Source organism: Cetorhinus maximus, chromosome 22 (genome assembly GCF_964194155.1).
Source record: "Cetorhinus maximus chromosome 22, sCetMax3.hap1.1, whole genome shotgun sequence".
NCBI lineage: Eukaryota > Metazoa > Chordata > Chondrichthyes > Lamniformes > Cetorhinidae > Cetorhinus > Cetorhinus maximus.
Window position 1 is genome coordinate 45,863,347 of NC_135900.1, and position 25,215 is coordinate 45,888,561.

The 25,215-nt window shown below is 44.7% G+C and overlaps 1 protein-coding gene across 5 annotated transcripts in view; it reads right to left on the bottom strand.

Moving 5' to 3' along the window:
* Positions 1–24,914, bottom strand: part of LOC144696668 (uncharacterized) — a 132,671-nt gene extending 107,757 nt beyond the window's left edge. For 3 of the 5 annotated variants that reach the window (XM_078568239.1, XM_078568236.1, XM_078568240.1), the window contains exons 1-4: positions 24,789–24,914; positions 9,340–9,440; positions 8,008–8,122; positions 757–931 (exon numbers count right to left, since the gene is read on the bottom strand). In XM_078568239.1, the coding sequence (XP_078424365.1) occupies positions 757–931; positions 8,008–8,122; positions 9,340–9,421 (372 nt within the window). In that variant the 5' untranslated portion in view covers positions 9,422–9,440; positions 24,789–24,914. Of the gene's footprint in view, positions 1–756; positions 932–8,007; positions 8,123–9,339; positions 9,441–11,290; positions 11,429–22,760; positions 22,897–24,788 lie in introns of those variants that run through there. The other 2 variants (XM_078568237.1, XM_078568238.1) reach the window with 2 other exon arrangements.
* Between the last annotated feature and the right edge of the window lie 301 nt (positions 24,915–25,215).

Genomic DNA, 25,215 nt, shown 5'->3' on the forward strand with positions numbered 1-25,215 from the left:
ATTGGCCCAGTAGAATGCGCTTTGTCTGGCTCCTCGTGACTGGATCTGAAATTGGAGAGTTGGGTGTGCTGTGTCGGTGGTCAGGTGCGCTGTATCTTCTGCTTGGACTTTGGAGTTGTGTGCTGCCTGTGCCTATAGGAGTGGAGCTTTTAGGTAAGTACCTGCATTTTAATTTAACTCCCCAGTCGGCCGCATCTGAAACAGCCATTCCCCTCCTCCCAACCTCATCTGTAAGAGTAGTTATGGAAAAGAACAAGGGCAAACCAAATTTGAAAAAACACATTTTGAAAAGGATTGGCCCAGCTGGATGGGAATCAAAGATTGGCAAATAAAACCATAAGTGAACAATGAGAAGCCTTCAAAGAGGAGCTAGTTTATGCACAGAATAGGCACATTCCCAAGAGGGGAAAGGAAAGACATCTACAGCTAGAGCTCCATGGGTAACTAAAGAGATTAAAATGAAACAGACAAAGGAGGCTTATGATAAAAGTCTGGTTCATAATTAAGTAGAGAAACAAGCTGAATACAAAAAGTACAGAGAGAACTGAAAAACAGAATGAGAGGGCAAAGGAGTTGTATGAGGATAGATTGTGGGTAATAAAATGAAATAGTTGAAACTGACTCTGCTTCAAAGGCCACCTGTGATAATGCATTCTAAGCTCGAAAGACTTCATGGTGTGCAAACATTCTCCTAACATCTCCATTTAATATGTACAACACTATACGGAGAATATATTAAACTTCTTGAGTCCTTACCTTGCTGAGGATGTAGGGTAGATCTCTTCGAGATACTTTGAGCACTTCCTTGGTTTCTGCCAGGTACTGCAGGTCATTGTTTGACAATCCTACATGAATCTTGCCTTTCACAATGCCAACTGTTGCAGGAACCACCCCATGTTCTTTCACTATCTGTTCAACCTCTTTAGCAGTACTGGAACAAATCAGAGAAACCTTCAGACAGATTACATTGGTACTTATCTTGAGAAAAAACACCAGCACAAAGGTGCCTGGTGGTTTTTACGTTTCTCAGATGGATTTTGCGGTCTGCTGCATTGGCTGTGCAGGCAGAACGGGCTCAGGATTGGAAAACTATATGGTGGTACAGTTTGCACCTATTATCTTCTGCTGTGGTCTTTTGTGTGCCTGAATGTTTCTGCAGTTGTACCATAGCATGGATGGGGCCACTACACAGCCATATATCCAGCCCCATTTTGCTGGTTTGTTGCAAGTTCTTGGTTTCTAGTTAGTTCATTACTAAAATAAAATTACACTTCTTTAAAATTAATTTTATTTTCTCATTACACCCAGATCACTGGGAAATGTTTTATCGTTTTTATATTGAATCCAATGGAAAAAAAATGCTGAACTTTACAATCTGTTACTCTTGAAATAGCTTTGATGATTTTTTGTTCCCAGTAATGCTGCTGATACTCACCCTTTCAATGTGAATAAGCTACATAAAAATGCAAAACTCAAATGTATCATCATCAAGGCACCAGGTGCTAGTGACTGTCCTCACTCATATTCATCTTTCTCTCACACACAAGGCAGAGTTTTCCAGGCCCACTTGGAGCAGGGAGAAAGGTGGGACAGGAAACTTAATTGCCTGGGAGGCCAAAATTCAGATTCCCGATGGCGAGTTGAACTTTTGGTATTGAGATAAAAGAATGTTTTAGGCGGGTTGGCCTTCCCAAGGCTAATAGTTGAGAAATTCTTTTGCATTCATTAGCATGTCATAAATACTTATTAAAACTCCAGCCCATCAGTATTACACTCATGGTTGCAATCTTATTAGTAATAAGCAAGAAAAACGTGCCTTTTGAAATCTGACCATATATTAAAGCGGTGTGCACCAGGCGAGTTAGACTTCTCCTTGCACTTTGGAGACAGCAGTCGCTACCCCCGGCCCTCTTTCAGGAGCGATCTCCTATAGCAGGCTATGATTGAGTTTGGATGTCGTTTGTCCAAGGTGCAAGGAAGGTGAACAAGGGAGAGAAGATGGAGTCAACTGGGAAAAAGTCAAGGAAGCTGGACAAGGGAGGCAGGGTCAGCAGGGAAGGGTGGAACTCGGCCCGAGCAAAGGTACAAGGGTCAGTGGGGCAGGTTGGGAGAGTGTTCGGGGAAGGAAGCCAGACTGTCCAGGGCAGGAAAGGGGGCAGCAAGGAAATACGTGGGTGCAGAAACATGGGAGGGAGGGAAAGGCCATGCATATTAGGTGTGGAGGTCTTGTGGTTGGGTGTGGGAGGGGGTCAGGGCAGGGATGATGGGAGAGAGATGGCCCTAAAGGGGGAGTAGTTGTTGTCAACTGTGGGGCCCTGGGGGCTGAATTGAGGATGTTCGGTAGCAGAGGAAACAGTTGTAGTGAGAGGGAGGAGTGGGATGTGGTAGGGTGACAGGTCCAGGGTAATGGTGGGTAGCTGATGGTCTCATGGGAGGGGTCACGGAAATGGACGAAACAGGTGGCTCAGATAATGGAGGGCTGAGGGTCAAGGTGGGCGTGGGGATAGTAATGGGTGTAGGCTCAGGCTCAGAGGGGAGAGAAGGCATTTGGAGGGTGATGGTTATAGGGGCAAGGGTAACGCGGGAGTGGCGAGGTTCATGGGTGACAGAGGGAAGAGGAATGGTTACATTGGGTGGGTCAAGGATGATGTGGGAAAGTTTGTGGGTGTTGGGGGAAGGTTGTGGAGCACGTTTGAAATGTGACACACGTCATTTTTAAATGTTTGTCGAAACACAGTTGCTCTGAAAATGTGATCCTTCGAAGTGTGAGGAGGGTATTTTCAGGTGGGTGGAGTTCAAGGTCAGCATAATTGGCCAACTATAGGGTCACCCTAATAATCATGAGGCAACTGGATGTTCAGTTGAGTTCTCCTATTTAGGGGGAATTCCCACACTGCAGCAGGTTTGATCACTGACCCATGCGCCTCATAACTTCGGGATCCCAGCAAAGTCGGGAGCTGCAGTAATCTCACCTCATGGGGTAATTCCCCTGTCCCTGGAGTAAGTCTGGTGAACCTTGGTAGCAATCCCTCTATGCAAGGTCAATTATTTTCTTGGTAAAGGGATGAACAGGACAGACATTACTCCAGGCAAGGTGTCACCAAGGCTGTCAGACTTCTTTAATCCTACTTGCCTGTTGCCTCCTTGCTTGCCGGCTGCACCTGCATGTTAGCTTACACTTACTATTGAACAAGGACAGCCAGGTCCGTTTGGCCGTCCACACCTCTCATTATCTCACCATCTAGGAAAGACTCTCATTTGCTTTTCCTCAAATCACAGTGGCGAGCCTGGTGCTTTTGATCCTCATATTCCATCTGCCATGTTCCTGGCCACTCACTTAGCCTGCCTAACTCTCCTTGACGCCTTTATGCATCCTCCTCACATCAGGACACCAGCAATATCTGCTGAGTTGCCTGATGCGTGCCTAGGCCGCACATTCAAGAATGATGGCCAAGGCTAAAACATGCTCATGTCCGGATACTCAGTGATGACACCACTGGTGATGTGAGGCAATAAATGGTGTGTTGGTAGAACCATATCATCGGAATCTGATTGGCAACAAAGTGTAACGCCCTTAAATCCCTGTGACCATTGCAGCAACTAGCAGCATAATGAGAATACAGCAAACCCGAACACAGTGCAATTAAACGTACAATTAATGTGTGAATCATATTTACGGTGAGTAGATACCCGATGTTCCTATCGCTATGTCTAGGTGCAGCCCTGACATCCACATTTGAGGTGGAGGCAGCCTGCTAACTGCTACGCCCTATTGACTGCGATGATTTGGCAGGTATCCTCTTGTTGTCCAAGGCCTAGAGGGCTCTGGCTGCTAAGGGTCTCCTGCACAAGTACAGGTGCACTGTCCTCAGTCTGACCTGTTGGAAATGATGGGGTCACTGGTAGAGGGGATTTTGAGGGGCAGGGCACCCTTGGAGTGTCCTGGGGTGAAGACCCGGGTGCCTGGCTGGCACTCCTCCCTGAGGGTGTGTGATGACACCTCCCTGACTTCTTGAGGAAAGGGGCACCTGGAAGGTGGTCAAGGTGATTCTTCCCCCTCTTGCCTAGGCACTGCTGCCATGGATCGAGTGACAAAGTGCAGGTCCGAGCACATATCCGACAGAAACAGTGCGTTCTGCAGGACCTGGGTCTCCAAGGCAGCCGCCACCCTTTCTGTGGAGGCAGCTAAGCACTCCCATGCTGGAATCACATCATCATGGACAGCCTCCTCCAGCCTTCAGTCCAGTCTGCTCATGGCCTTTGGCATCTCTGCCTTATGTTCCCCCATCTGTCTTTGCATCTCCAAAATGTCTCTTATGGCTGAGTCCAGGGGCTCATCGTCTGCATGGGGCTCGGCAGGGGGCTGGTGTCAAGCAGTCCTCTGAGTGTCAGACACCTCGGCTGTCACTTCCTCCACCAGCTGTAGACCAGTGTCTGTGATGTGCTCACCCTTGTGACCCCCAGTCTACTCTAGATAGATTACCGACCGAGGTGAATGTCTCTGCACTGGTGGAGGGTGTGGAGGATCATCTGGACAGTGTATCCTTTGGGGGTCCTGATTCTTCCTCCTCAGAGGTGGAGCTGGAGATGGGGGATGGGGGTCTTCTCCTCTTATGCCTGCTGTGGGAGTGGGCTCCGGAGGCTGCATTGAAGAACATGAAGAATTATTAGTGTTGTGAGCCGCAAGATATATATACGGCTGCTTCATGTTCAGCTGGGGGGGGCAAACGGGAGGAATTCTCTCTAGATGATTGGTCAACTCCAATCTCCCCTTCGGCACAGGCAGGTCACCCTCTTCTCCTGCTAGCTTTGTCACCTCTTCTTCAAATGGGGTTAGGATCCTGATGTCAGGCATTCCTCCTGGTCTGTGTGTGTGTGTTAGTGTGCTTTCTTCTCCTGCAGTCACAGAAGCATTGACAGACATGAGCATGGATACATGAGTAGTTTCACAGTATTCATGGCTACGTATTCTCCTACGGCCTCCACAGCTGCCAATTTCCATGTCTGCCTTACTGGTGAGAAACGTCTGCTCTGGGACATTTAAACAGGTATAGCTGTTGAATACATGCTGTTCTTCTTTTGGCAGAGAGTTAAGTTACTTGGAAAAATGGCGAGCATTATATCAGCTGTGTAATTGGGATTTCTCTGCCCTCTTCAAAAGTTAACCCCTTTTTTTGTTTTTGGCCTTGACCCACACACCCCTTGCTCAAAGCCTATCACATCTCAAATTTTACCAACATCCGACCAAATGGTCACAGAGCTGGAATGTTAACTCCGCTTCTCTCCACAGATGGTGCCTAAGCTGCTGAGTTTTTTCCAGAATTTTCTGTCTTTATTTTAATTTATTGTAAACACAATAAACTCACAAACTGCACAATTAACTCACACACATTCAGCCCACATGATGCATCTGGTGGAGATGCCTGCCACCCAACCTCCTGTGTGACAACCCTCTGAAGTCACAAATTTACAATGCTTCATGGCCCTATGAATGTGACTTTGCATTGAGTAGACAGTGGCACTTAGCCTGGGGGCGCACAGGAGATCATTCATTTCCTTGCGGCATTGGAGCCAGGTTCTCCTGTGGGCCTCATGGCCGCTGAGCTGCGCTACTACCTCTGTCTAAGCCACCTTGGCCTGGCTAGATGGCCTCCTGCTGCCATCTGTGGGAAAGAGAACATCCCTCCTTCCCTGGATGCCTGGCAGAGAACCTGCAGTGAGGCGTTTCTATAACATGGGGCCAGTGGCAGATTTAGAGTTACTGGGGCCCCGTGCACAGCTTCATTTTTGGGAGCCAGCCAAGAAAAAGAACATTCTCTCTTATCTCCCCCCGCAACCCCCCACCCCCAGTTTTTCATTTGTAAAGAAAAATATCATTTTTTTCTAATATTACTGTGGGATATGGTGAAGCAGCCTTGTGGGGGCTGTGTGTATGGTTTGTGTGTGTGTGACTAATTGAATTAAACTGAAGACACTCAAACTGCAAGGTTTAAATCATCAAATGGTTAGGTGTAAAAGCAGGCGGGCAGGTGAAGAGCCCAAGTGGCCTTCGCATTTTTCACGGAACCTCATCCACGGGCGGGATGAGGTTTCATGAAGTGTTTATAAATTGAATAAAAAGTTTTGTAAAAATTCATTGACATGTCCCAGCTCATGTGACACTGAGGGGACGTCTTAAAATTTTTTATTTTGTTTATTAAAATTTTGGGAACTTAAACTAATTTGCCTGAGGCAGCTCTGTGCCTCATGCAGATTTCTGCGCTCAGCGCAGGCCCCGACTCAGGGAAACCACCCTGCCCGCACAGGGAGCGCTTAGCGCTTCTGGATGGGCGTCACGCTGGGCGGGCCTTAATTGGCCTGCCCATGTAAAATGGCGGCGTGGACCCAATCGGGGGCGCCGATCGGGTCCGTGCCCGCCCCCGCCCACCCCCACACAACCCCCCCAACTGGGGGAAAATTCTCCCCAGGATTTTGAACCATTACACACTAGTGACAAATCACTAGTACTTTTGTGCTTTTGTTCAATTGGATAATTGGTCAAGCAGACAGACTTTGATTGGTAAATGATGACTTCCTTTAATTGCTGTTATGCTATGCGAAAAAAATGGTAGGTCAAGATTCTTTGCGAGAATACTTCAAAAAAACTAAGTTTAGAGCATAGCTTGCAGACTAAGTTTGCATAATACAGACAGCCTGGACCGCTTTATGACTTGCAGCACTTATTAGGTTCAGCCATTTGTCAGATTTGTCCTGCGTTTTGGGCCCCCTGTCATTTGGGGGGCCCGTGCCAATGTACAGTTTGTTTCACGGTAAATCTGCCGATGCATGAGGCCACAGGCTGTCCGGTTTCAAACATCTGTCCGGGGGAGTGGCAAGCCTTCAAAAGTGATGCTCAGAGATGAAGGGAGCTGTTCTTGGGTCGCAGACAATGAATACCTGTCCGGGTGCCCTGTGAATATGGCGCCCAGACCTTCGAACCCGTGAGGTAGCAGGAACGACATCAACTTGCCGCCTGCAAGATTCACCACCTTTCACGTGCATGAATAGGTAATGAGCTGAGAGGCAGGTAATTGCAGAAATTCTTACCACTTGCCAACACCGATTTCCTGTCCCATGTCCACGCTTAAAAGTGCAAAACAGAAAATTTCACGCACAGATTCAACAGCTCCTCTAGCCCGGGATTGACTATATATTAACGATAGCTTAAAAATGCTGGTCTGCAACAAGAGTGTGCAAAAGCTTAACGCTTGTGACATTCCTCTTCAGCTATCATAATGTTAACCCTAACCCAGACAAGGTAAACTGACTAATGCTCCTATTGAAATTTCAGACAGAAGAATGCTTTAAGTGTTCATGCACTGATAAAGTAGAGTCAATTCTAGGCTAATATCATAGCTTTTATCTTATATTGTCCGAATGAGTCAAGTTGTTTTTAATTTGTTGGGATTTCTTGGTTTCTACCAATATTTTGGGAATTGCATTTTGCAGATTCCTTTGGGCTGATTTTAACTTTCAGCGGTAGTGCATCAGCTGCAGGCTACACTCACCCTGCCTGATGTCCCTCACCATTGTGAAAAGGAATGGCAGACAGGGTGTATAATAATTAGTTGATCCACCATCTCTGAAAATTAAAATCAATCCCCTTGTGTTTAGAACCAAATCTGCTGGGTTATGGTGTCTGGTTCAAACAAATAGTATTTTTCCTAACTGGGAGTCTGGAATTTTCCAAATGGTTCTTCAAGGATTACATTTTGCAAACCACAAAATAGTGGCCTTGATGCTGTTAACCCAGCTCAGTTACTCAACCTACCAGTACTTCTGACATTCACAGCACTCATTTAAACATATTTTAATAAGAGGCAAATTGATCTCTGGCAGTATTTGGTGATTGCAAATGCAAGATTTCCTCTTAATGAGAGGCAGATCGTGTTACAACTATGAGTTCCAGTGACAGTGAGATTAATCTTCCCCAGATTCTCTCAACCCTGTGCATTTAAGTCCACGTACTTCAGGTTGTGAGGGTGTGGCATGCCATGTGTGATGATCGTGCTCTCCAAAGCCACCACAGCCTTCTTGTTGGTTATTGCTTCTGAGACCTCTGGGTGAATTTTAACCAGTCCATCTGTATAAAGTGAAAATTGAGCAGTTTATTTCAATTATTTTTAATGCGCTTAATATTTTATAAGGTGTCAGTTACATCACTCCTGTGTCACACAGAAGATTCCCAAATTTGTACCTACAACAGTCAATGCCTAGGCCCAGAGAGATGGGAAAGAGTGACCCAAGATGCTTATTGCTCCCCAAATTCTATGCGACTGGCTGGGCGACATCCCTGGCCCATTGACTCAATCAATTCAGCTTCATGTGGTTGTTAACTCGGCTCAGCCAGTGTGTTCTCTGACTTAGAAGGTTGTGGGTTCAAGCCCCACTTTAGGATTTGAGCACAGAGTCTGAGGGAGTGCTGCATTATTGGAAGTGCCATATTTTCAACAGAACTTTAAACTGAGGTTACATCTGCTTGATCAATTGGATGTAAAAGATCTCATTGCACTATTTAAAAGTGAAGGAGTTATCATGTGCCCTGGCCAACATTCCTCCTCAACCAACACCACCAAATTAAGTGGTCATTTAGTTCACATGCTATTTATGAGCTCCCACATTTGCCTACATTACAGAAACTGCACTTCCAAAATCATTAACTGAATATGAAATGTTTTAGGACATCCTGCCAATGTGAGAAGATGCAATATCATGTAAGTTCTTTCTTTAAGCCTAGTAAACAGCAGCTAAAGTCTCATCTGTATGTTTGGTGTCGGTGACTATCAGTCTGCTAATTTGGCCAGGTGGTTCTTGGATTAGAAAACATGCCTTCTATCTCCAGAACCTGGTTTACATCTAGTCCAAAAAGATAATCCTCTTTCTCTCTCTGCATGCTGTAAGGATCCTACATGAGATGAGTCTGAACATGTAGCCAGAACTCACTGGCCTTTGAGATCGCTATAAGGACAGCTGGTGTAAGAATGTAATCAGCATATTGCAGTGGCCAGGATGCCCTGCTAAAGTTGGGACTGAGGTACAGAATTGGAGCAGAGTGGAAGGAGTTTAATTCTGTACCTAACCTATTCACATTCTACAGCTTGATGCTGACACTGAATACAAAAGAAGGTCCAACTTTAACAGGTTAAAAAAATGTAAAAATGTATTTTTCATTACAGCCAGAATCAGCGAATGAAGAAAAGACAGTACTGTAAACTACAAACTGCAAGAGTAAAACAAACAAGTAGCAGAGGTAAGTTAAGCAGTAAAGGAAGAATTGTGTAAAGAAGACCATTAACGAACCATGGAGAAGTCTTCGAGCAATGGCGAAACCCAGAGCCACACAAGGTGCACGGGGGAAGAGAGAAATATGCTTAAACATCATTCTCCAATGAGGACAGGCCCTGGGGAGAGGAAAAAAAAAGAGTTAAATCAGTCATCAATATCTTATTATTTCCTCCTGATCAATTTAAAGAAGACTGGTACTTTTGGGATAGGAGGGAGCATCTGTGATGTCAATGGAATAGTTCATTTAACTCCAAGGAGAATTCTTTGCCCTGGAAAAGGCAATTTAGCTTGAGGATTATACATCAGCTTTCACTATAATGGAAGGTTTTAGCCAAAGTCAATTCTGCTGACGGTGCCAAGTCTGCTCTAAAAATTCATTTCAAATTCCACCCAGCAACAGACAAGCAAAATGTATGCTTATATATTTTTATGTGTAGACATCAATATATTAGAAAAGTTTTCACTGGGTTTTCATTCTGTCATGTCATAGCTTTCTTATCAAACTTTTTAATTGGCTGGAAACAACACTGATTATCCTGCCTCACATTGAGATGCAGACTTGTGAAAACCTACTAAATCTGAAGCTCAAACAATCAAATCACTCAAAACACTTTTTGAACCAACTTGACTAAGGGTTCAAAATAAAGTTGTTAAAGTACATCATGAAAATAAAACTATTGCAATTTTCACAATGAGATTTTAACTATCACACTATCAAATTTGACTTTTGCGCATATTAAGTTCATTAAAATCTCTACCAGCTTGTATTCAACCTCACCTCCTCATTCCTCACCTCCTCAATCCTCACCTCCTCAATCCTCACCTCCCTATAGGTTCAGGTTGCTCATAGATTTTTTTTGGCATGAAGATTGAGAGCATCCATTCATTTCCTCTGCTGCTCTGCCTGCCCACTCTTCCTCTTGTCCACAATGTTTTAATGACCTTTAAGGAAGGAAATTTGCTATTCTCACCTGGTCTGGGCTACGTGTGACTCCAGACCCACAGCAATGTGGTTGACTCTTAAAATGCCCTCTGAACAAGGGCAATAAATGCTGACCTTACCAGTGATGCCCACATTCCACGAATGAATTAAAAAAATGCTACCCTGGGTCGTCTCCTGCCTTAGCCCTGATCCTATGTTCTTTAGCTTCTCTCCTATTTTCCCTTATGCCTCTCTAAGCTCATTTTATCCATAACAGCCAATACCCTTAACCCCATTTGTTGACCACACAGCTTCACTATCTGGCCTCCATGCTAGCTGATGTTTCCTCTTCTCAGGTACTGTCCTCATCCCATTTCAAAACAGTTATCAACACCTACATTCTCAAAATACCTCAAAATGTCCTCGAAAACTACCTTCCTACCTTCAACCTCCCTTCACTTTACAATATCTTGTTACCTATCAAATTCTTGCCTATTTTTCTCAGAATTCCATGTTTCAAGCTATTCCATGGGCAGAATTTTATGCCGGTTGAGGGGGCGGGGTGGTGGGGGGGAGGTCAGCAACATAATGTTGTGTTTGTGGCGTCACAGGGATGTCAGGTGTAGATGCTGTTATGCACAGGATGAGGGGAGGGTTAATTTAAACAGCCCTGATTTGTCCTCTCACCACCCATCTGCAAACAGAAAGGTTTTTTGATTTGCTTCCCCCTTTATAAGCGGTGGCGTGTTTCCCAACCCCTCAGTTTTGGTGTGATCAAAATTTCTATTAATAACCCCACAGCAAACTCGAGATTGGATGAACTCAGGGGGTTAGATTATTTGCACACACTCAAGACATGGGAGGGTGTTGCTCGTAGCCCTCTGTGCACTCACAGTAAAGGGATAGAGAAAGAAAGATTTATTGGGCAAAGACCACAGAGAAAGGAATTATTGTTTCATGTGTGTCCAGAGTCCAGAATCAAAGTCCAATGAGGAATTCCTTCACAGAGGTTGGCAGGCTGAAAACTGATGCTGGAAGATTTACTTTTTCAGTACAGTTGACTTCCACGATGAGGTAGGTACGCAGAGATGAATCAGTCTTGTAGGTGATGGTACAGAAATTCCAGTAGAAACAGTATAGATGGGGCCAGGTATTCAGCCTAGGCAGAGCCCTTTTTTTGTGCTAAAGTGAGGTAGATGGAAAAATGGCAGACTGAGATTTGTTCAGTACAGCAAGGCAACATTACTGATTACACAAGCTAGAGGATTCCATGTTACATGACTCCCACCTCTTCACAGTGTCTTTGACAAAGAGTGTGTATCCCCTGTCTGGGTTCCAGAGATGGTTAAATGTTTCAACCATTAGACTTGAAAGGAAGGTTGTGGGTCCTTTGTCCTAGTAGACGGATGGGCTCCGGTTGGACATGGCTTATATGAACATACGTACAAGAGCAGGTGTCAGCCATTAGGCCGCTGGAGCCTGCTCCACCATTTAATAAGATCATGGCTGATCTGATAGTAACTTCAAATCTGCATCACGCCTACCCCTGATAACCTATCATCCTCTTGCGTACCAAGCATCTATCCACCTTTGCCTTAAAAATATTCAAAGACTCTGCTTCCACCGCCTCTTCAGGAAGAGAGTTCCAAAGACTCATGACCCACTGAGTGAAAAAATTTCAGCTTATCTCTGTTTTAAGTGGGTGACCCCTTATTTTTAAACACTGATCCCAAGTTCTAAATTCTTCCACAGGAGGAAATATCCTCTCCACATCCACCCTGTCAAGTTCCCTCAGAATCTTTATGTTTCAATCAAGTTGCCTCTTACTCTTCTAAACTCCAGTGGATACAAGCCTGGTCTGCTTAACCTTTCCTCATAAGACAACACGCCCATTCCAAGTATTAGTCAAGTAAACCTTCTCTGAACTGCTTCCAACGCATTTACATCCTTCCTTTAATTAAGGTGACCAATACTGTACACAGTACTCCAGATGTGGTCTCACTAATGTTTTGTATAACTGAAGCATAACCTCATTACTATTGCATTCAATTCCCCTCGCAATAAATGATAACATTCTATTAGCTTTCCTAATTACTTGCTATATCTGCATACTAACCTTTTACGATTCATGCACTAAGACACCCAGATCCCTCTGCATCTCAGAGCTCTGCAAACTCTCACCATTTAGATAACACGCCTCTCTTTTATTCTTCCTTCCAAAATGGACAATTTCACATTTTCGCATGAAATGCAGATGGCCTTTGTATAGTTCCCTTTGAATTAGGTCTCTGCAGCCCACAGGGGTCATAGTGTCTCTTCAGAGATAACGAGATGTGAGTTTCTGCAATACTGCCATATTAGCTCCTATTGTGCGAGGATCACAGACAGACATAGCTTCAGTCATTTTAAAAGGGTCTTTGTCCAGTTTTTTAAAAATTAGAAATTAGCCATGAGGATATTTCTATATATTTTATAAAGATAGAGTGTAAGGTCTTAGCTCCCTGACGGTGCTCAGGGCCTTGGAGAAAAACAATGAATTCTATTTCATTTTTTTAATGTGGTCTTACGAAGGAAGAATAAGAAGTATACATATATTTGCTCATTCACACTGGCATGTCAGACACACAGTTAGCAGGGGCATCTGCAGTTCCCAGCTGCATTTTCATTTTGAAGTTCAATCTGGGTTAGTGAATTAGCAAAGATATGGTCCTGCCCTAGGATTTGGAATGTTTAGGCAGACTGGGAAGGTTCCAAAATCTGTCCCTTGGGGAAGTCTGTTCAGGACTAGGATTCTGAATTTTCTCAGTTGAGGATCAGGCATAAACAAAGTCATTGGTTTCAGAACTCTGTCTGTCCAACTCCTGATTAAGTATCCTCAAAAGGGTCTGCGGGTTTTACTGGGTGGTTAGCACTCAGGGGTGAATGATGGTAAAGCTGCTCTGGGCCATCCACAGGGGAGTGCTGGGCATCTCACTCTGTGATTGCTGGTCCTTTAGGGCTAAGCTGCTCTTGTCCAGCTTAGCTCCTCCCTGTCCACCTTGGTAACCTATGGATTCAGCTGCTCAAATCCAGGGACTGTGGTTAGGCTGAGGGTCGGGGGAAATTGGGGTGTTTTAAAGGGAGTTTGGCCTCTTTAAGGGATTGCGGCTCAGTATCTGGCTTGGGCACAAGCACAACTAAGGTGTTCCAGCTTCCATTGCTAGGTGCTTTGGGTTGGCACAGCAACAGGTGGCCAGGCTGCTCCTGAATTTGGGCCAGCCTTTCTGGGTCTGAATGATAGGAAGATGGCTTTCTGGGAGGGGCCTCTCCCACATCTATACTAGGTAGGTTTCAGTGCTGTAGCCTGTTGGGTGGTTACAGATTGTTTTAAATGCAGTGGGCAACCCTGTTAGCTTGCCCCATGATTCTACATTAAGGTGGGGGAGTATGGGATCCAGTCTGGTTGGGATCCTTCTGCTGGTCAGTTGGTTGTAGGCTCCATGTCCTTTGGAACACTACTGCCCTCTGGCGGATGGTCAGTTCTCACTGTACCTCCTGGTGGCTTTTCAACTAAGTGAGGCATCACCCTCACACTTTCTGGATCCATTTGGGAACTTTCCTTGTCTCCATTTAAATTTGCCATAAAGCTGTCAGGTAAACCAATCATTGGCTACTAGCTGGATCCTTTGTCTTTGGAGGGGGCCGCTCTCCTAACAGGTTCCATGTCCCCTGGAACACTTCAGCCCTCAACCATTTTGCTTTAAACTGGATCTTATCTTGTTCCCAGTAAAATAAGTTTCACTTTTCCTTGCAGAAATAAAAGAAATAAGATTGAGGATATGACTACACCATCAGTGTAACCCAGTTTGATTTACCACTGCGTTTCTTTGGCCTGATACTAATTACAGTCTCCACAACCCTCTATGTTCAATGGTCTCCTGGCAAATACATATAAGAACGTAAACTGCCACTTGGAAAAGCCACCAGAGATGAGGGTTATGGTGCCCTTAAATAGCATCCTAGCTAGGAGTTAATAACTTCAGGATGGGAAGTGAACAGAGTTTAAAAGATTAGTGACAGTGGTATGCTTTAAGTATATAAGGGATTCAGGAAGCATCACCTCACAAAAGTTTTGAATATTACATTTACTGCAATGTGTATTTTTCATACAAGACTTTCATGGTTCTGTTGTGGTGCACAGTTACGATATTACAAGTTTTTAGAAAAACTGGGAGGTGGTTGGAGGGTAGGGCTGATGGGCTGTGAAGGGTGAGGAGTAGAGGGCCAGAACTAAGGTAAGCCTGCCTCAGCACTCGGCCGCCTCCAATCTGCATTCAGGGGCAGGAGGTCCGACTCTTATCCTGCAACCAACCCCACTTCCCCGGAAGGAAAATCGAGTTTGATGGGGTTCTTTGACTTGAGGTGGGAGTGGCGAGCCAGGAAATCTCCTAACTCGCAATATCTGTTTCTGTAGTGAAAATCCAGCCCCTTAGGTCACATGCCGAAAAGCTTGGTCAAAGAGGTAGGTTTAAGGAGTGTCTTAAAAAGAGGAAAGCAAGCTAGAGAGGCAGAGAGGTGTAAGGAGGGTATTCCAAAGCTCGGGGCCTAAGTATCTGAAAGCACAGCTGCCAACGGACCAATTAAAATTGAGGATGTATAATAGACCAGAATTAGAGGAGTGCTGATAGGTCTTGGAGGGTTGTGAGATTGGAGATTGGAAATCACAATAGCCATTATAGGTCAGCGAGCATAGGGGTGATAGGGGAATGGGGCTTATTGTGAGTTAAGACACGGGCAGAGTTTTGGATGACCTCAAGTTTAGTCGAAAGAAGTCAAGGAAGGTAGAATGTGGGAAACCAGTTGGGAGTGCATTGGAATTGACTTGTAGGCATGAATGAGAGTTTAAGCAGCAAATGAGCGGAAACAGGGGCAGGCAGTCGATGTTACGGAGGTGGAAATAGGCAGTTTTAATGATGGTATAATTATAAGGTCTGAAGTTTAAGTTGGGATCAAATGTTGTAAACAGACTTGCTTAATTGCGGACTGTTGCCATGGAGACGGATGGAGTCGGTAGCAAGGGAACAGAGTCTGGAGCGGGGGCTGAAAACAATGGCTTCAGTCTTCCAAACATTTAATTCGGGAAAATTTCTGCTCATCCAGTACTGCATGTCAGATAAGCAGTCTGATAACTTAGCAACAGTAGAGAGGTCAAGAGAGGTGATGGTGAAGTAGAGCTGAATGTCGTCAGCGTACATTTGAAAACTAATGCTGTGCCTTTGGATGATGTTGCCAAGGTACAACATGTGGATGAGAAATAAGAGGGCGCCAAGGGTAGATCCTGGAGGGACGCCAAAAGTAGCATCAGTTCACCAGAGGTAATTCCAACCCCTCAGTTTTTCTGCTTTAGTTTTATCAATACCGACTCAATGTTTGCTTATTAAACTACGAAAGGCAGGTGGTGATGTATATAAATGTGGATATTGGAATTCGGAGTAAAATTTCAAAACTTGCTGATGACACCAAACTTGGAGGTGTGGCAAACATTGAGGATGGTACTAATCTATTTCAACAGGACATAGATAGGCTAGCAGAATGGGCAGGAAAGCAGAATTTAGTGCAAGGTGATGCATTTTGCCAAAAGGGATAGGGTGAATCAATATAGATTTAATGGCACAGTTCTAAAGAGTGTTTAGGGATAGAAGCACCTAGGGGTGCATGTGCATAGATCTCTGAAGGTGTCAGGGTGTATTGAGAGAGTAGTTAGCAAAGCATATGGGATCTTGGGCTGGAGAAGCTGGGGTTGTTCTCCTTGGAGCAAAGAAGTTTGAGGGGAGATCTGACAGAGGTATACAAGATTATGACTGGTTTGGGTAAGGTAGACAAAGAAAAACTGTTCCAATTAGCTGATGGTACAAGGACTCGGGGTACACAGATTTAAGGTTTTGGGCAGGGAGATGGTGGCGTAGTGGTAATCTCACTGGACTAATAATCTAGCGGCCCGAGGATTCAAATCCCACCATGGTAGCTGGTGTAATTAAAATTCAATTAATTAAAAAATCTGGAATTGAAAGCTAGCCTCAGTAATTGTAACCATGAAACTATCATCGATTGTCATAAAAACCCATCTGGTTCACTAGTGCCCTTTAGGAAAGGAAATCTGCTATCTCTACATGGTGTGACATACTTATGACTCCAGACCTACAGCGAGGTGATTGACAGCAATAAGGTATGAGCAACAAATGCTGGCTTTGCCAGTGACACTCACATCCCATGAACAAATAAAAAAAAGATGCAGGGGGAATGTGAGGAAGAACCTTTTTACGCAGCAAGTGGTAATGACCTGGAACCCGCTATCGGCAAGGGTGGTGGAAGCAGAGACAAATGGGCAGAATTTTACGCTTGGCGTGCGCCTGACACACGCGAACATAAAATAATGCGCGATGAGGTCGGGAGTGCCTCCCGGCGTCAACGCACACTCGCACAATATTTCGTTCGGCAGGTGGGCGCCGGAGTTGGCTGCGTGCTTGCCAATAATTAAAAGGCCTATTAAGGCCATTAACAAGCTAATTAAATTCAATTCTACGCTGCTCATCCAACCTTACCGAGCGGGATGAGGTTTCCTAAAGCAAATAAACATTAAATAAAAACTTTGTTTTGGAATTAAAATCATGTCTCATCTGATGAGACAGAGTCACATGAGGGGGACACGTTTTTAAAAGTTTTTTACTGTCTTTATTAATTTTTAAAAAAAGCACTTCAATCCCCCTGTAGCAGCTCCGTGCCTCAGGGAGATTGAAATACTCTTTCGCGCGCATGCACAAACTGTGTGCCAGGCCCACTCTCCCTCCTCCCCCCCCGCCCACACAGGTAGTGCTGAGCGCCGCTGCTCGCGATCCATGCAGGGTGGGTCTTAATTGGTCCACCCACGTAAAATCGCAGTGCGGAGCTGATCGCGGGTGGTGGTCGGCTTCCCGACTGCCCCCTGCCCGACGATGGAAAAATTCTGGCCAATGAATTTCAAAAGGAAATTGGTTGGTCACCTGAAGGAAATAAACTTGCAAGGCTACAGAGATACAGCAGGGGAATGAAACTGACTGAATTGCTCGACGGAGAGCTGACAGGGACTTGATGGGCCGGGCTTCCTTTTGTGTCATAAATGACTCTACAAAAGATCCCTCCTACACACAAACACACACACAGTGAAGGCTACTGAAATTATATTAGATATGATGGGTAGAAATTGATCCACATTGTTCCCAAGGAATACAGGTGCAAGAAAGGCCTATTTCAGGGTGCAACATCCTGTGCCCCAAGCTCGCCCTGAAAAGTCTGAACCAAAATTAGATGGGCAAATGACTTGGATGTGCACTTGCAATGCCATGGCATACAAGGCTACGGGCCTAGTGCTGGAAAATGGGATTAGAATAGTTAAGTACTTGTTTGACCGGCGCAGACTCGATGGGCCAAAGGGCCTTTTACTGTGCTGTAAACCTCTATGATTCTAGTGGAGGTGCACCTTCAACTACACTCCTTTGTGGCTTTTTGACTGAGGGAGGCATCTTACTTCCTATCTGCTCAACGGTTTGGGAATTCCCCTTGTCTCTTTTAAATTTGGAAAGAAGGTTTCTGCCAGCCATACTTCAAGCAATTCCTTAATCTTTTCCTTTCCTGGTTTAAAAGCTTGCCTTCCTTCAGGCTCTTCATGGGGCAACTCCCTCACTTTTTTTTCCCCTGCTCTGGGACTTCTCTAGTTCCTATTTAATTATGGGATACTCTGTGAATCTATTTTAGATTCTAGTGGCCTTGCCTGGACCTCTGTTAACTTTACTGCCCTGACTCTGGCCTTGCTACATTCGAGCAGCCCTCGTTCCATGATTATGGGTGCTATTTCACCTTTTTGGCCCACTGGCCCTTCCCCGGCTTTCTGCTCTCCTGCAGATTTCTGCTCGTTGGCGTTGGCCTCTTTTCTTTTGTGGGCTAACATCTGGCTGCCAGCCAAATTTCCAAGGAAGAAGTCGATTCCTGCTACTGGTAGTTTAGCGACAATCCCTGCTGTGACAGGGTCTGAAACAAGGTCACACTCTAGTTGGACCTTATGGAGGGGTGCAAACACAGATCCTCCTCCCACTTCACTGATCAGTGCTTTGGCCTTCAGGGAAGACGCGGGGGTAGGTTTAAGTTTTCCTCCAATGTTAAGGACTGAGTGACCCCTGTGTCCCGGAGCAGTACAACGCACTTGCTCATATTTTGGGACAGGTAGGGGCACTGTTTCTGAAAGGACAAAATTCGGGAAGCTCTCTAGGAGTTTGTCCAGCTCAGACACACGTAGTGCCATGCCCTGCAAGGAGTAAGTTTCTGTAGACAGAGTCTCTGTCTGCTCTGCTGCACTATCCACTAGAATGTCCTTCCGGTGACTTGTCATATGGAGTCGTATTAGACCTACGGGCTTCCCTCGCAATCTCCAGCACCCAGGTCTGAAATGGCCTATTTTATTGCATTGAGAACACACCAGTCCCCGGGGGTGGGGGTGTCCTTTCGAGCTGCAGGAGGGCTTCTCACATCCTCCTTTGTGCTTTCTTTTCTGGGTGGGGGACGTCTCCTATCTAGGTCACCCTGCTTATCTTTCCAATGTTGATGGGAATGGTTTGGAAAGGGTCTGCCTGAGTTTTTGGCCTGTGGGTGTCTGCAGTGACAGCTGCGTCCCTAGCTGTGAGGATTCTCTGCTCCTCGAGGTGTGTTCGCAGGTTGGAGGGTAAGCAATTTTTGAATTCCTCCAACAATACCAACTCACACAGCCTCTCATGGGTGCGTGGGATACTTAGGGCTCTTACCCATTGATATTTGCTTCAGCTGTTCGAACTTGATGCAGGTTTGTGAGGGCTTCTTACGAGTGTTCCGGAATTGCTGGCAGTAGGCCTCTGGGACTAACTCATAGGTACTTAGGATGGCAGCCTTGGTCTGCTCATAATTCATGGACTCATTAGGGGTCAGCATGGAGTAAAGCTCTTGGGTTCTCCCTGACAGCTGCCCTTGAATTAAAAATGTCCAGATCTCCAATGGCCATTTTAGCTGTCCTGCTACTTTCTCAAAAGTGGCAAAAATGACTCCACATCACTCTCTTTGAATTTGGGAATGAATTTAGCATACTTGAGGGCCTTGGAGGGTGGTTTGAGTTAGCAAGATAGGGGCTGCTACCAGGTAGAGAGAGATTTTCGCTGTCTGCTCTCCCTCTCTCTCCCTTTGAGCTGCTAGCTCCATTTCCAATTTTCAGAGCTGGAATTCTCTTTCCCTTTTTTGTTCCCTCTCCTGAGCCTCTCTTTCGCTCTCTTGTTCCCTCTCCTTAAATTCTAGCTGTAGTCTGAGATTTACTAGCTCAGTTTGGGCTAGGGGAAGGGATTTGGAGTCATGGTTAAGCATCTAACTGCTCTATTGGTAACGTGAGATCCAAATGTTCTACCAACAACTGGATCAGTTCACTCCTCTTCACTTTACTGGGTAATTTTAACTGTGCCTTCCTAGCTACAGCTTTCAGCTGTTCTGAGCTACGGGCCGCTAAAGTTTCACTGCTCAAATTTCCTTGTTTGACCCACATTTGGGCATCAAAAGTCATAATTTCCTTAGTGTTAAGGAAAAGGCATTTGCTGTGGTAAGTTACTTGTGTTTTAAAATTTGTTCCAGCTGCTGAATTTTCCCCTTTTGGCTTCCAATTAACTCTTTTATATCAGATTTAGCTCATGTCTAGTTGGACTCTGGTCAAATTCAAATGGCTTATCCTGGATGAGCTCCCAATTTCTGTTATGGACAGAAGGGGGGTGCTAATTTAAGTAACCCTGATTTCTCCCCTCACCATCCGTCCATAAATAGAAAGGTGTTTTGATTTGCTTCCCCCTTTATAAGTGGTGGCAGTTTTGGTGTGATCCGATTTTCTATTGATAACCCCACAGCAAACTCGAGATTGGATGAACTTAGAGGATTAGTTTATTTGCACACACTCAAGATGCAGGAGGGAGTTGCTGCATAGCCCCCTGTGCACTCATACAGTAAAAGAGGGATAGAGAAGTAAAGATTTACATGGGAAAGACCACAGAGAAAAGAATTATTGTTTCACATGTGTCCAGAGTCCAGATTCAAAATCCAATGAGGTATTCCTTCACAGAAATTAGCAACTGATGCTAGATAATTTACTTTTCCAGTAGAGTTGACTTCCACAATGAGATTGGCACACTGAGATGAATCAGTCTTGTAGGCAATGGTTCGGATTTCCAGTGGAAACAGTGTAGATAGGGCCAGGTATTCAGCTTGGGCAGAGCCCCTTTTCTGCGCTACTGCGAAGTAGATAGGAAAATGGCTGACTGAGGTTTGTTTAGTACAGCAAGGCAATATTACTGGTTACACAAGCTAGAGGATTCCATGTTACATGACTCCCATCTCTTCACAGTGACTTTGACAAAGAGTGTGTATCCCCCATCTGGGTTTCCGAGATGGCTAAATATTTCAGCCATTAAGACTTGAAAGGAAAGTTGTCAGTCGTTTGTCACAGCAGATGGATAGGCAGTGGTTGACCAGGCCTAGCTTATGAAATATAGGTGGTCTTTGTATAGTTCCCTCTGAATTTGGTCTCTGCAGCCCACAGGGGTCATTAGTGTCTCGGAGATTACAAGACGTGAGTTTCTGCGATTCTGCCATTTTAGCTCCTATTGTTTGAGGATCACAGACAGACATAGCTTCAGACAGTTTAATAGGGTCTTTGTCCAGTTTTAAAAATTTTAGTAATTGGCCATGAGGATATCTATGTATATTTTATAAAGATATAGAGTGTGAGGTCTTAGCTCCCAGATAGTGCTCAGTCACTAACCCGAGACCAGTAACAGGTTACCGTCCTCACCACCTCCTAGAGCAGAATGCCTTCCCAGGTGTTCCATGGTCTTCCCCTTGTGTCGCCTAAGAGTTTAAAGGTTGAATACTCCTTCTTGTGGCCTGTTTCTGGCAGGAATTGTGCATCAACTTCTACTGAAATAAGATAGAGTACCAGGAGAAGGCTAGCAGTTAAGTGTGTGCCACATGTCATGAGGGAGCTAAAGTAAGAGATTTGATTGCATCAGCCTGTTAAAGTGGAGGATGAAGTGTTTGGGTCCCACAAGTAATTATGAATACTGGGAGTTGGGCAGTCTCGAGTTACAGCTCAAGATCCAAGTTACTGACTTCTTCAATCCTGCATGCATTGTGAAAGCTTGGGGGTCAGCCTTGGCTCAGTGATAGCACTCACCTCTGAGTCGATAGGTCATGATCTCAAGCCCCACTCCTGCAGACTTAATTTCAAAGGAAGTGCTACAAAAACGCTCTGAAAGCTTCCCTTAGGAGTTTTGATATCAGCTACAAGTCCTGGGAGAGGCTTGCCCAGAATCGCTGCACCTGGCGTAACAGTGCAGCCTCCTTTGAAGCAAGCATGTATCAGAAACAAAGGAAAAGGCAAGGAGAGGAAATCCTGAGCCAGCAACTTGTCCAAAACTCAACTGTCTGTGGAACCCTGTCCTATTTGTAGCAGAACCTTCCGGGTGCAGATTGGCCTTAGTCACCCACGTATCCAGCAGAACCCGATCAAACACCCCAGGTGATGAACACAGTCAACATCGCCTCGAAGGACAAACAAGAAAGAAGAAGACTTGAGCACAAAGACTAGGCTAACACTTAAGTGCATCGCCAAGAACACGCCACCTTCTATTGGAAGTTTCAGCTAATTTTACTCACTTGCAAGGAGGAAGCTCCAAAGATTAAGCTGGTACTTCTGGTGCAAAGACATTAATAAGCAAGTTTTGAAACCTTTCAAATGTATTTTTTAAAAGAGTCACCAAGAAGCTGACTACTGTACTCCAATCTGACTAGCAAATGCTTCTGTATATTTTTATGAGATCTTCAGTCATTTAAAACTGAGCGTACTCCCAGGTGGTGATTTGATGGTGATTTAAAATGCTTATTTTTGTGACAAACCTGTTTTCAGCTGTATTAATCAATCTGCAACAAGTTAAATAGATCAAGGAATACTTTAAAGCTTTTTAAAAAATTGTGTTTTAAAACACTGCCCAGTTCCGCTGGATCATTGCAGGTTTGGCGTTTGGTGAATTGCAAACTAGTAGAAACATGAAGAAAAATAAAAATGCATGCAATTTTAACCCAGATCACTAACTGCGCCCAAAATAGAAACTCTGCCAACTGTGTTTTACTGTGTCTGGGTGCCATGGTCTGTTGCTTGCTTGATTCAGAGGGTAGATACTCTATAACAGCAGTTCCCGAACTTTGGTTTGCGAACCCCTATCAGGGGGTTCTTGGGAAAAATCCCGTAATAGCAGAAGCAGAAGAGTTTGCATGTCAGAATTACGGGAAAATGACAGCTGTCGGTTTGGCGCCCACCAAATGACCAGGGCCCAGGCTCTCGGCGCTCATTGGCCGAGTAGCCTGTCATTCAGGATGGCCATTGTCCAAAGGTATATAGACATGCTGCTCTGACAACAGCAATCATTGGCCCAGTAGAACGCACCTTGTCTCGCACCTCGCGACTGGACTTGAATTTGGAGAGTCATCGGGTGTGCTGTGTCTTCTGCTTGAACTTCAGAGTCGTGTGCTGCCTGTGCCTTTAGGAATGCAGCTTTTACCCAAATACCTGCATTTTAATTTAATTCCCCAGCCACCTCACTCCACCATCCTGCCCACTGCCCCCTTGCACCTGCGAAGGCCTTTCCCCTCCTCTCAACCTCATCTATAAATCCTTGCTGCTTCCTGGTGTTTTCTGTGGTCCTGGCCTGAGTCCTTCCCCTCCTGACCTCTTCTGTGGTGCCGAGCCCTTTGCCTCCCGATCTGAGTCTTGAAGCCATCCTTCAGCCCAGTTCCTTCGTGATGGGTCTGTGGCCCAAAGCCCTTACCTCTTCTCTGGGGTCTCTTTCCCGAGGCCTTCCTCCAGTCCCTCAACGCGCTGTTGAAGGACTGGGGAAGGACTTTTGTCCATCAGAACGGTTGGATGCTGCTTCTCTTGCTGGTAGAAAATTGAGGATGCCTTTATTGTACCTCTACAGACATGTACCCTCACACCCAATATTAAAGGCTCCATTTAGGGGCGGCTGGTTGACAAAATCTGGCGAGAATGGGAATGATTGGGCCATTCCCCCGCCAATCACACCTGGAGTCTAGTAATTCTGTAAGTAACTCAGTTTGATTTTGTGCATCGAATTTGTATTCAGTGGCTATCTTTCACTTATTGCATTTTGCTAAATAATGATAAATAATAATGTAATTATTAATAGTGTGCAATAGTGTCATAAGAAAAACAAATTTTATATTTCCAAGATCACTGCTTTTATAATTTATGCTCAGGTAAAGGGGAAAATCCCTGGAAAATAGTTACTTTTAGGAGGGGGTCCACAACATTTGGCATTTTCATGAAAGGGGTTCTTGGGATGTTAAAGTTTGGGAACCAGTGCGCTATATGGTTGATGAAGCTCTAATTATCTTAGAGCCAAGTTCTTTGAAGTTGCTGCTATGGCACTGCTGTACCCTAACATTACAGAGGTACAAAACTATTGTTCTCACACAACTCCCTCAGCAGCCACACGTGTCAAATAAACTAATTTGTGAGAATGAAGCATAGAGAATCAATTAACTGACCAAGAAAAGATGGGAAAGTACAAAGAAGCATTGAAATGTAAGCAAGACTGGAACTCAACGATCCAAAGTGTAACAAATGAAAAATGGATAATAAACAGCACACGGAAAGAACAAAATGTTTTAAGCAGTAGTTCAATTTAATCCAACTTGAAACACCTTTTAGAGATATGGGAAAATGTTGTTTTGTTACATTCACAGAAATGAGAAATTTGAAAGTCGCAAGTCCATTGCGAACCCAGAGGAATTTCACTATTCTACACAAACTCCCCCCTCCCCTATTTGACAAAAAACACACACACAGGGATAAGCAGGTCTGTAACTCTTCAAAATGAAATCAGGAGCGGCAACAATAAATATAAGCTGGCCTGTAACACAATGATATGGTTTTGTTTCTGTCTTATTCCATGTAGCCGCAGCTCCAGGGTTTGCCAGCTGGTAGTGTCTGCTGCAAGTTACTGATCCAGTCCCAAACACAGTGCTGCACCGTGGGGAAATTTCATAACTTGTGTTCGTATTTCTAACTGGACATGACTCTGACTCCACCACCACCCCCTTTAACCTTTGCATGGTTCAGTTCCGTTATTTACCAATGATTTTAACAGTGCACATCCCGAGTGCATCAAACACAGCAATTTGCACAAATTTGTTACAGGGCAAGGGTCTCACAAATACTGCTGTCCATTGGCTACTTTTCGCAGTGGAACTGTTTAATTGCCCTGTTAAACTTCTATAGTGTAGCAGTTAATATAAATAAGAACAGCTTCCCCACCAAACTCATCAGTTCATGTACAGACTAAACCAGTCTTGTCATATGTAATTTCCTCAGACTTGAAAATCTAATTTTCTAAATTACCTTGGTAAATAAACCTTCAAAACAACAGGTTCTTATTTGTGCTTTTTCACCTACCTTCCAATGCCCCAGGTATTAGGATTTGTACCTAGTTGTAATATTCGGGACGTTTATGACAATGAACAGTGCTTTATTGAACGTACCCAGAATACAGACACAGCAAACATGGACTCCTGCAGTGAGAAATGTGTCACACAATATCGCCCCCACACAGCAGCACTTCCAGAGGACGAAAGCTCCTATGACTAAAGTTCCTACCCAGACATGTCATTACATTACTCCCCTCTTTTGAGTAAAGAACAATGGATGTCACTAACAAGCCTATTGTGTCATAAATGAGGACTTTTAAATTAATCATTAGCTAGAAAGTAACATTAACATTTTCACTTTTTTAACATAACACATGAACTTTCTAATCAAACAGTTAACTCATACAAAGATCTAGTTTTCTCTCTAAGGCAACTAGCTACATGTTAGCTAGGTC